The following is a 12,614-nucleotide window of genomic DNA, read 5'->3' as shown; positions in this document are numbered from 1 at the left end:
CACTGCAAAATATACCCAGTATCAATATACTTTAGAAATTACAAGATAATATTAAAGTATGGTACTTAGAAGTGAGACATTAAAGAAGTCATTTTGGCATTTACTGCCAATAGGTTCACCACATTAGAGCCACCTAGAATGCTATATTTATTCAGTAGAAAGCTGCATCATACCTGAGTAAAGAGGCCTAGAAGCTCCCTTCAGCTGCAATTTTAGCTTGGTCTTCGTAGCTTCCTGCTGCAGCTATAGCCATTGGTAGCTAAGATAGCACATTCCTAAGGGAGGGAGGAGTGCATATTTATGAATTCTTATGGGAGGGAGGAGCAGGAGAAGGGAGAGAGAGGAAAAAACTAAGCAGACTTGTGCCCCAAACCTGAAGGAGCCCTAAAGGAGAGGATGTCTGATATGGAAGAACATGTTTACAAAAAAAGGAGACAAGATCCTCTGTTTCATTTGATGGAGGACTCAGTGCACCTTTTCTGTGAGTGCTTATGGCTGTATTTACAGACCTTTCTGATAAAGCTTACTTAGTTTTTACGTTTCATTCTCCTTTAAGAAGCTGCAATATAAAAAATGATTAACTATAAAGATGCACAGTTAGTGATAATATGCTTTGCCATTGAACATAGTTAAAGTAACCTGCAGAGATAGACACCAAATAAAAATATTTGTATGGTAGAATAATACATCCCAACAACCAGTACAATTTATTGAGTTGTTGCAACCCAGAAAGAAAACTGCATAGATGCACCACATAAATATGCTGCAATATGGAGGTATGGTGGGTGAGCTGCAGAATGTACTGAATAGTGCATCATATTGACTGCATTTTGAATATGATGATAATGAACTAAATAACACATAGAACAAATACTAAGTACAGGTAGAGGACCTGTTATCCAGAATGTTCAGGACCCGGGGCTTTCCAGATAAGGGATCTTTACATAATTTGGATCTCCATGCCTTATGTCTACTAAAAAAAAATAATTTAAACATAATTTAAACCCAATAGGATTGTTTTGCCCCTAATAAGGATTAATTATATCTTAGTTGGGATCAAGTACAAGGTACTGTTTTATTATTACAGAAAAAAGGGAATTATTTTCTTATAATTGTGTCTATGGGGGTGGCCTTTCTGTAATTTGGAACTTTCTGGATAAAGGTTTTCCGGATAAGGGATCCCATACATGTAGTTGCAAAATAGTACAGTAAGAACTGCAAAAGTACTGTATTCATATGTAGCCTGTACTATTTTTATGCTGAATAGCTATATTATGATAATACTTAAGACTGCATGAGTTGTAATATGGTAATAATGGACTGCAGAAGTGCAATTAGTTTTAATATAATGCATAGCTATATCATGATAGTACTGCAGAAGTTGCAATGTAGTAAATGTGATGAACTGCAAGAGTGCACTTAGTTTTAACATGCCTAATGGCTATGTAATGATAGTACTGATAGTTACAGAAGTTGCAGTATAGTAAGAATGAACTGCAGAATTGCACTCGGTATCCATATGCTGAATGCTAAATCTTGATAATACAAGTTACATTGTAATATGGTAGCTTCTGATATCTGCCAAAGTTGTAGTAATCATGATGAGCGGCAGAAGTGCACTAGTATCCATATGCTCATGATAGTATTGGTTAACTGCAATTAAATAATGATTACTGTTTAAGCACACACCGTGGGGTGCTTAGCTTTTAGTACCCCGCCGTGATTTCAAACTTTCCTTCTCCTTCTAATGGTATGAAGACATAACAACATATAACAATCAGAGCATTCTCTGGATTAACACTGTATTTTATATATAAATACCAGTGTCACAAAGAGGTTATATACTCACTCTATGCACACATAGGGGCCCATTCATGAAACCCAAATTTTGTGTGGTTAAAATCACGATTAGAAAAAATTCGGAGTAACCACTATGATTTCTGATGTACGAAATTGTCCCGAAAATTATTTTTTCAGTCGTACGAAAATATTGTGCTTGTGATCCGAAAGTCACAAAATGTTTGGATCAGAATGATTGTAAATGGCGCAAAAACCTTTCAATACATGATTTTGGAAGCCTTCCATAGGACTCAATGGCACTCTACAGATCCAACCTGGCCAAAAGATAGTCATGATACCAACCAAAGCTTGAATGAATTCTGAAATGTTTGTTGTCGTTGCGGAAAATTCGTATTTTCCGCAACTACAACGAACATTTCGGAATTCATTTTCATGGAAGTTAACGAAAACCACGAAAAAGTCATGGAATTTTAATGAAAATATTGTGACAAGTTCTATAAGTTAGTAAAAATATGAATTTTTTTGAATTTTTCTTTCCCCAATATGCCCAGAGGGCACAGATGCATGTATGCGTGTATTTATTATGTTGGGTTGTTTTTTTACTTCATCTTATTCTTCCGCTTCTTCTTTTTCTTCATATTCTCAGCACCCCACATTTTTTAAACGCTACTCCTCTAACACCCCAATTTTTCCATTGACTTTGACAGGGAAGATTTTCAAACTGCTGCCACTCTTACAGCTTTGAAGCTACACCCCCCAAACTTGAATAACATAATCACGGGTTCAACCCAAATGAAACCATGACATTTGTTGGATGGCCCAAAGTTGGAGGAGATAATAACAGCCAATTGACTTTAATGGGGAAATTAACTGCTGCCACACTTACAGCTTTGAGGCTACACTCACCAAACTTGAATCACATAGTTATGGGCATGGCCTGAATGAAAATATGATATTTGTTGGATGCCTGAAAGTGGGTGGAGCTACAAACAGCCATTCAGATTTTTGACCTTTTGACTTTCAGTGAAAGGAAATTCAACCTGCTGCCATTCTCACAGTAATAACATCGGGGTCCCCAAACCTTGTAGAGTTAGGCACCAGGTAAATGCAGTTCAAGGTTAGAAAAATTGGGCGGAGCCACCAGCAGCCAATCAGATTTTACCTGTTGACTTTCAATAGGGAAATTCAACCTGCTGCCATTCTCACATGTTTAATGCCCACATTTTTTACAGGGGACTGCATTTTTTGGTTTAAAAAAAATAGGTGGAGCCACCAACAACCAATCAGATTTCATATATTGCATTTTCATTTGTTTGGTTGAAATTTAAAATGCTGTCATTCTTATATTATTTATGCACTAATTCAAGGTTTCAAAAAAGTGGGTGGAGACAACCAATCAGATTTATTTTATTGATTTTAATGGGGACATTTTAACTGCTGCCATTCCCACACATTTAATGCCAGTGTCCCCAAACTTTTCATAGTTGGTCAATGGGGGACTGCAGTTCAAATAATAAAAGTGGGTTGGGCCACTAACAACCAATCAGATTTCATCCATTGAATTTCATTGGTTTAAATTAAAAGAGGCTGTCATTCTGACACCATTTATGCCAGGGTGCCCACAGTTTGTCACTGGTTGACTTTGACTCAAGGTTAAACGGGGGCACACCCACCAATCACAATTTACGTAGTGACTTTTATTGGTTTTAATTTAAACTGCTGCCATTCCTTAACAATTAATCCTAGGGTCCCTAAAGTTTGCAGAGTTAGTCACTGGGTAACTGCAGTTTCAGGTTAGAAAAAGTGGGCAGAGCTACCAACCACCAATCAGATGTCACACATTGACTTTCAGTGGGGAAATTTAAGTTGCTGCCATTCAGACACTATTAAAACCAGAGTCCCTAAACTTTGCACAGTGGTTTTTTTTCAGTGCCTTCATGTTTTTCAAACCAACATCACAAACCAAAACCGTTTCTATTTTATAGATAAATTTATAAAAGAATAAACTGACACAGTGCATAAAGCTATCATACCTCAGGTAATATCCATATTTGGTCCCTTTTTTCCCCGTCTATACAAAGCAAAACTGTACAGCCTTTAAAACCAGTTCGAATTTGAGGGGATATAAGCCATAGTTGTGGGGGGGTGGGGGGGAGAATTGATTATACCTGACATCTGGCACAAGGTGCAGAATGCTCTGTGAATGGGCAATTTTACACATCTTGCATTTGGTCCTAAGGGAATTGAAAATAAGCTTTTAGGTCTCTTAACCTTTATACCCAACCACAGTGCAATATGCAAAGTACTGTTTTCAAAGCAGTGTGAATCAAATCACCTTGTTTTTTTCCTACAATGCATTGTTTTTACAGGCATCATTGCAGCCACGTACCAAAATTTTGTCCAGTGCAGTTGAGCATGATATAGTAAAATACATGTTATTATGCGTGCATGTTTTCATCAATCGTACACAAGTACGATCAGAAAGGGAACACCATCACTCATGGCATTAGCAAGTGATGTGATTAACACAAGTCTGTTGAGGCTATTGACACAAACCACTGTAAGAATCCTGGTGTAAATTCTAGGGCTACTAGTATCAGTAGGTGCATATGTGTGCTATTTATTGGAGCAGGATGTGTGGGCACATTGGCACTCACCATAAGTACATAGGTTAGTGGAGCATGCTTGGGTACCATTTATGAATGGTGTTAATACATTCACACATTTGCAGCTAGTTTTGGACTTAAATGTAGTTTCTAGGGATGCACTGAATCCAGGATTTGGTTTGGGATTTGGCCAAGATTCGTCCTTTTTTGGCAGGATTTGGATTCAGCTGAATCCATGCTCCTGGCCAAATCGAATCTGAATCCTAAAAATCACGTGACTTTTTGTCACATAAACACGGAAGTTTAAATTTTTTTTTCCATTTAACCCTTTAAATTTAACATTCAACCATTCCGAACCCTAACTAGCAAATGCTAATTAGGATTCGGATTTGGTTCAGTATTTGGCTGAATCCTTCACAAAGGATTTGAGGGTTCAGCCAAAAAAGTTGATTCTGTGCATTCCTAGTAGTTTCCTGTGTTACCTTGCATTTATCTACAATGAATTGCATTTGCTAATTAGATGCCCAGTTTGTCAGCATATCCAGATACCCTTGCAAAGATGATATATCCTGCATTCTGGCTTCTGTAGCTGACCATAGGTTTGGATTACTAACATTCACACACACATATTCCATTCATTAAAATGATTAAACCATTACAGAGTATTGTGGTAAACCACATATAACTTAAAGGTAAACTGTTGAAAAGTGTAATCATGTAAGCATCATCTAATAAAAATAAGAAATTTAAATAAAATCAGTTAAAATTTATGAAATAAGTTAAAGGAATTCTGTCAGGATTTTTATGGTATACTTTTTACTTCCAAATTATACTGCTTACATAGTAAATAATTCACTCTACTACTTAAAATTTTATTCTTGAACTGATTTATTCTTGGGCAAATTTATGATCAAACCTTTAACTCACACAGGGTTTTAGGGAAAAAAACCCTGTTAGCTGAAGTATTTACCTAAAAGCTGCCAAACTTTCTCTAATTTAAGAAAGTCCGCTCGGGGGAAAAACACCTTAACTAAAAAGGTTTTACTTCCAAAAACCATTTGCTAAATACAATTCTAAAAATCCCAGAGGAATAAATAGAACGTGGATGAGTTTTTAGGTATTAAGCTCTAAAAAAACATTCTTATAAATCTGCCCCAAAGTGTTTACTTAAAGGACATATAAAGCCTACATTTGCCTATAATGTATATCAGTTGGGCACATCTACCCCACCCAAATGGCATTATTTGTACTGCATATATCCCGTCCGCATCATCACATTTTCCTAAAGCAAATAGCAGCTTTCACCTGGTGGCCATTTTTTCTCTGATACATAATCAGTTACATTTAAATGTAGCTTATAAGCAGCATACACACACAGACACTTATTCAGCATACATTTCATCAAGAATACAGGCTCACACAGGCAGAACTGTCTCTGATAAAAGTTCTGCTTTGTTTGAGCACTGTAATGGTAAAACTGAGCTCAGGAGAAAAAAATTGAAGTAGACAGCTAGAGCTGAGTTTCTATGGGATACCAGCAATGCTATCTCTTTACTGGCTGCTAGACTGGGGGGCGTGTTTTGTAATCAGAGCTAAAAACAACTGAGCATGCCCACAAGCCAACAGCCAAAGCAAATTCCTGAGGGAGGGGGCCGAGTGGGTTACAGGAGGAGAAGGAAATCTAAGTGATTAAGGAGATGCTGCAGCCTTACTATTAACCTCTGGACAACCAGTGTGGCAGGTATTGAAAGATTTTAAAGAGGCTGTTCATTGATTAAATTTTTGTGTGTGGGGTTTACATGTCCTTTAAGGCACTACAAATAGTACTTTTTGTTTTTCTGCTATGTGTTCAAGTGATTACTAAAGGAACCAAAAATTAGATTATACTTAGCTTTTATTGGTGAATACACAGTTACAGCAACAGCAGAGGTCTGGACCCCATGGAAAGTCAGGTGACTGGGTATGAGCAAGCTTAAAAAGATCAACACTAAACACCACTTCTGCATAGGCTGCATAGACAGGTAGCAATGTAAAGTGACATTCAAAGAGCCTCAGCTAAAATGGGGGCTTTATACCCTTAAACAGTGACTAGTGTTTCTGCCTAGAGCAGGGATCCCCAACCTTTTATACCCTTGAGCCAAATTCAAATGGAAAAAGTTTTGGAGAGCAAAACAAATATGAAAAAATGAGAGCTATAATGTCATGGTCGGCACCCTAAACCAGAACTAATGCCAAGTTAGTCTCGGCTCGGCTTCACCAGTATTGTGACCGCCTTTGGCTTCGGGAGGAGCCCTCAGCTACTCGGATGCCACCTGGACTTAACGAGAGGAACAAGGCGAGAAGTTCTGGCAAGCAAAGGGGCACGACTGTAGATAAAGTCAGTTAGGCCGAAGATCACGGTACAAAAGGGTTAGGCAAGTTCGTAGTCGGGCAGGCTGGGTCGAGGCAGGCAGTAATCAAGGATAGTCAGACAGGCAAGGGTCAAAACCGGATGATCAAACAGCAGGATGAGGCAATATCGGAGTCAGAGTACAAGCCAAGGTCAGATCACGAATATCAGAATAGTCAGGAACAGGCCCGGGTCAAAAACAGGAAAATACAACTGGAACAAGGCTCAGGAAGGCACCAGGAAACAAATCCTATCACGGGCAAAAAATGTAAACAAAAGTCCCTTTAAATAGTTTGAATTTCGCGCCATTGCGCGCTGACGTCATGACGTCAGCGCGCATGCGCCTTTAAATTGCAGAAGTGCGCGCGCACGCGCACCTAGGAAGGAGCCGGCACAGAGGGAGAACGGCGCGGCGGGCATCCCCGCCGATGGCAGCGCGGCGGGCGTCCCCGCCGCGCTGGTAAGTGATTTTTTATTACATATAATTTGCTATTTGATAGCCCCTATGTTGACTGGAAGCCTACAGAAGTTTTTATGCAATCAAAACTTGTCAACTTGACAATTTGGGGAACAGTGATCACAACATGGTCTCCTTTGAGATAATGCTACAGAGACAGCTCTATAAGGGAGTAACTAAAACGCTCAATTTTAGACATGCAGACTTTGCCAGTTTAAGGGCATCTCTGCAATGTGTCAACTGGGAAAGGCTTTTCATGGGGTTAGACACAGAAGGAAAATGGAACATCTTTAAAACATTGCTTTGCAAGTATACACAACAGTATATTCCCCTTGTAAGCAAGGAGAGGCATCGCAAAGCAAAACCTTTATGGCTGAATAAAAGAGTTAAGGTCGAGGTTGGTAATAAAAAACGTGCTTTTAAAGCATTCCAGTTAGCTGGGACAGCGGAAACTTTCATCAGGTACAAGGAAGCAAATAAAGCATGCAAAAAAGCTATCAGGCAAGCTAAAATAGAGATGGAAAGGGATATTGCAGCTAGGAGTAAAAAGAATCCAAAATTATTTTTTAATTATGTGAATAGTAAAAAAATGAAGCAAGAAGGGGTGGGAACTTTATTATCACGGGGAGGTACGTTGGTTGATGAGAACGGGGAAAAAGCAGAAATTTTGAACTCTTATTTTTCATCTGTCTATACATCTGAGGAGCCAGATAATGAAGGCTTCCCTTTTAATATACCCAGTGCTAGTAATTTAGCTACTGACGCGTGGGTCACTCAGGAGGAAATTCAAAAGAGACTTGAACATGTAAAGGTAAACAAAGGTCCAGGACCGGATGGGATTCATCCCAGGGTATTAAATGAGCTGAGCGCTGTGATTGCCAAGCCTCTTCACATAATTTTTCAGGATTCGTTGAGGTTTGGCATGGTGCCGAGAGACTGGCGGATTGCTAATGTGGTGCCGTTATTTAAAAAGGGATCTCGTTCTCAGCCTGAAAACTATAGGCCTGTTAGTCTGACATCAGTAGTAGGAAAGCTTCTGGAAGGGGTAATAAGGGATAGGATAGTTGAATACATTGCAGTTCACAATACTATTAGTTTGTGCCAGCATGGTTTTATGCGTAACAGATCTTGCCAGACTAATTTAGTTGCCTTTTATGAGGAGGTGAGCAGGAACCTTGATGCTGGAATGGCAGTTGATGTCATCTACTTAGATTTTGCTAAAGCGTTTGATACAGTACCTCACAGAAGGTTAATGATCAAATTGAGGAATATTGGCCTAGAACATAATATTTGTAATTGGATAGAAAACTGGCTGAAGGATAGAGGACAAAGAGTGGTGGTAAATGGAACATTTTCTAATTGGGCCAGTGTGGTTAGTGGAGTACCGCAGGGGTCAGTCCTTGGTCCTTTGCTTTTTAACTTGTTTATTAATGACCTGGAGGTGGGCATAGAGAGTACTGTTTCTATTTTTGCTGATGACACTAAATTGTGCAAAACTATAAGTTCCATGCAGGATGCTGCCGCTTTGCAGAGCGATTTGACAAAATTGGAAAACTGGGCAGCAAACTGGAAAATGAGGTTCAATGTTGACAAGTGCAAAGTTATGCACTTTGGTAGGAATAATATAAACGCGAACTATCTACTGAATGGTAGTGTGTTGGGGGCATCCTTAATGGAGAAGGATCTAGGGGTTTTTGTAGATCACAAGTTGTCTAATTCCAGGCAGTGTCATTCTGTGGCTACTACAGCAAATAAAGTGCTGTCTTGTATAAAAAAGGGCATTGACTCAAGGGATGAGGACATATTTTTGCCGCTTTATAGGTCCCTGGTAAGGCCTCACCTTGAGTATGCGGTGCAGTTTTGGGCTCCAGTCCTTAAGAAGGATATTAATGAGCTGGAGAGAGTGCAGAGACGTGCAACTAAACTGGTAAAGGGGATGGAAGATTTAAGCTATGAGGTTAGACTGTCGAGGTTGGGGTTGTTTTCTCTGGAAAAGAGGCGCTTGCGAGGGGACATGATTACTCTGTACAAGTACATTAGAGGGGATTATAGGCAGTTGGGGGATGTTCTTTTTTCCCATAAAAACAATCAGCGCACCAGAGGTCACCCCTATAGATTAGAGGAACAGAGCTTCCATTTGAAGCAGCGTAGGTGGTTTTTCACGGTGAGGGCAGTGAGGCTGTGGAATGCCCTTCCTAGTGATGTGGTAATGGCAGACTCTGTTAATGCCTTTAAGAGGGGCCTGGATGAGTTTTTGAACAAGCAGAATATCCAAGGCTATTGTGATACTAATATCTACAGTTAGTATTACTGGTTGTATATATATAGTTTATGTATGTGAGTGTATAGATTGGTTAGTATAGGTTGTGTGCTGGGTTTACTCGGATGGGTTGAACTTGATGGACAATGGTCTTTTTTCAACCCTATGTAACTATGTAACTATGTATGTATTTGCAAAAGTAATTTCTGTTATGGAAATGTGTGTGCCTGCTGAAACATTTGGTATGACACCAAATCACACCTACACAATATTTTGGAGATAGGTTACACATTACAGTATCTAAAACATTGTATAGGTGTGATTTGGCTGCTTTTTAATTTAATTTCAATTATACACTTATCAAGGTAGAAGACCCCTTTGTTACAGTGCACCTGCACCTGTACAACTAGTGTGTTTGCTTCAGATACACTAATATAGTTTATCTAAACAAGCTGCTATGTAGCAATGCGATTCTACACAGCTTATCTGTTATCATTAGGTATTCTGTGCTTGATTGGCTGCCCCCATGGCTACACAGCGTCTATTTATATGAACTAACAGATCAGTTTTACCAGTGCAGGGTAACAGTAAGTTTTATTGTCATCATAAAATTCTTTTATTTTTAGATGTTATTGTTCTTTAATGCATATTCAAATCTTTCATGTAAATTGCATGTGAGGAAAATTAATTTGCATTAATTAGCAATTATAAAGGATACCCTGTGTGAGTTAAAGAACTGAGGCAGGGTTTTAGGCAAAAATACCTTAGGGTTAGTTAGGCTGTTCTTAAACATAATCTTTGATATCCCTTTTATGGGCAGGAATCATATCTCCTGGGGTGGCCCATTTATCAACATTCTCATTTTCATGGTTTTAGAGGTTTTTCAAACCACAACTAAATTCATTTCCGAACAAAAATAGTAAAAATCACAACTTTTTCGTATTGACGCACAGATGCCAGCATCACAAAAAACCCCGAAAACCTCTTAAACCACGAAGCAAATAAAGATTGTTCAGTTGTTTAAAGGACTTGCCATTAACTTCTACATGATCTTGACAGGTTTTAGATGGTGTATTTTTGCTTCTGGATTTGTTGTGGTTTCGTTGCATAATAAATATTGAAAAAATGTGCCTTTTTCCATGTAAAAATCATATTTTGGCTAAAAAAAAAAAATAGGAATTGTAAAAAAAAAAAAAACATTAGTAAATTCCTTTGTACTGTCTATTTTAACCTAATAATCCTAATTACTTGATTCTAACTAAGCTGCATGAATCCATATTGGTAGCAAAACAATTTTATTGGGTTTATTTTATGTTTAAATTAGTTTTAGCAGGCTTAAGGTACAGTAATCCAAATTATGGAAAGATCTGATCCCTTAAAACCCCAGGTCCCATGCATTTTTCTTTTCTTATTTTAGGGTAAGCCAAGACCCCAGGTCAACTGGACTAAAAATGGACAGCCTCTGGACCCTAAGCATGCAAGCGTCCGAAACAGTGAGAGTGACACTATTCTTTTTATCCGAAATGCTGAGCGTAAAGATTCTGGAACATATGAATTGACTGTACAAATTGACACACTGGAGGATAAGGCCAAGATTGAGATAAAAATTGCTGGTAAGCATTTTTGTTGTTTTACAAACTACAGTACCTTAATATACATTCAGACTATGCTATGACTGTATCAGGGAATATCCAAAGCTCCCTAAAGGGGAAACTACACCCCTAAAAATGGCAGGTCTCTGTAAAAATATTTGCATAATATAATATTTAATGTATTACATAAGACAGCCCATACATTAAATACTGCTTTCTCTAAATAAACCAAATTCATAAAAGTATACTTATATATATATATATTTTAGTAGTATGTTCCACTGTATAATCTTAAATAGAGAAAGTTCCATTTTTTTTATTCCGGGGCTGCCCCCTGTCTTTTATCATTTTCTTTACTCATACACATACCAAGGGCACGCATAGATATTAGGTACACCATGAAAGGACAGAGCTCTGTCTTTCATGCCTACAATTTTTCCAGTTACAGTTTGAGCTGCATTATTTCCTGTCAGGCCATCTCACAAAGCATACAAACCATCACAAAATGGTGGCTCAAGGTTGAAACTGTAAAAGGACAATATTTATTGCTATATATACAGTATATATATATATACTGTATATATATCAATAATATCAATATATATATATATATATATATACACTGTATATATATATATATACAGTATATATATATATACACATGCAAATTGGGTAAGCTTGTTTAATAGGTCACTTATAATATACAGTAATACACAATAAACTAGTAACGAATGTCCTGTAAATTATATCCTTATAAACGGAACTTAGTGATGGCATCAGTTATACAGGGTGCTTAGTGATGTAATTTCTGACACGATTCACTAAAACTTGTGTATTATAACAAATAATGTAACCCCTATTGTAAAGTACAAGGATATTAGAAGTCACCCTGGAGTTTCACAAACTGTATAATGGTTATGGAACTCCTCTGTGACTTATAATATTCCTGTATTTTTCAACAGGGGGTAAATTATTCACTATATAAATTATCTGTTTAGTATTTATTCTTTAAGGTAGCTGATATAGGAAATGCAAATTAGGGAAGTTGGTGAATTGTTTCACAAAACTTCTGCGAAAATTTGGCGCAAAAAGATTTGTCGTGCATCAAAAAAAGTCATGGACGTGTCAAAATAGGTGTGGCCGTGTCCAAAAAAGACACGTGCGACAAAAAAATTTGAGTGACAAACAGGCTTTGCCATTTTGCAAATTTTATCGCTCATCGCTACTGTATAGAATAGTAAAATTAATAAGAGGGATAGAAGATGCAAAGTGAAGCAAAGATGTTATACAAATGAAATATTAATACTGGTTATTAATACTGGTATGATATCCTGTCCCAACTACAAGATTAGGACAATATTATGGAACACTGATGAAGAGCAAAGTAACAGCATGAAAAACAACTGGTTATTTTCCATGTAATTTTTTTAGGGGAGACTCTATCACGAGCCACCCCTTGCCCCCTCAGTGCTTTCCTGTGCTAAAGGGGGGCCGGGGGCCGCAATGCTAG

The 12,614-nt window shown here is 37.9% G+C and overlaps 1 protein-coding gene across 2 annotated transcripts in view; it reads left to right on the top strand.

Moving 5' to 3' along the window:
- Positions 1–12,614, top strand: part of mybph (myosin binding protein H) — an 84,650-nt gene that overhangs the window by 31,919 nt on the left and 40,117 nt on the right. For both annotated transcript variants that reach the window (XM_012963122.3, NM_001045793.1), the window contains 1 exon segment: positions 10,930–11,125. In XM_012963122.3, coding sequence (XP_012818576.1) covers positions 10,930–11,125 — 196 coding nt within the window.

Source organism: Xenopus tropicalis, chromosome 2, assembly GCF_000004195.4.
Source record: "Xenopus tropicalis strain Nigerian chromosome 2, UCB_Xtro_10.0, whole genome shotgun sequence".
Classification (NCBI taxonomy): Eukaryota; Metazoa; Chordata; class Amphibia; order Anura; family Pipidae; genus Xenopus; species Xenopus tropicalis.
The sequence above is the reverse complement of the archived record's forward strand: the minus strand, read 5'-3'. Positions and strand labels throughout refer to the sequence as shown.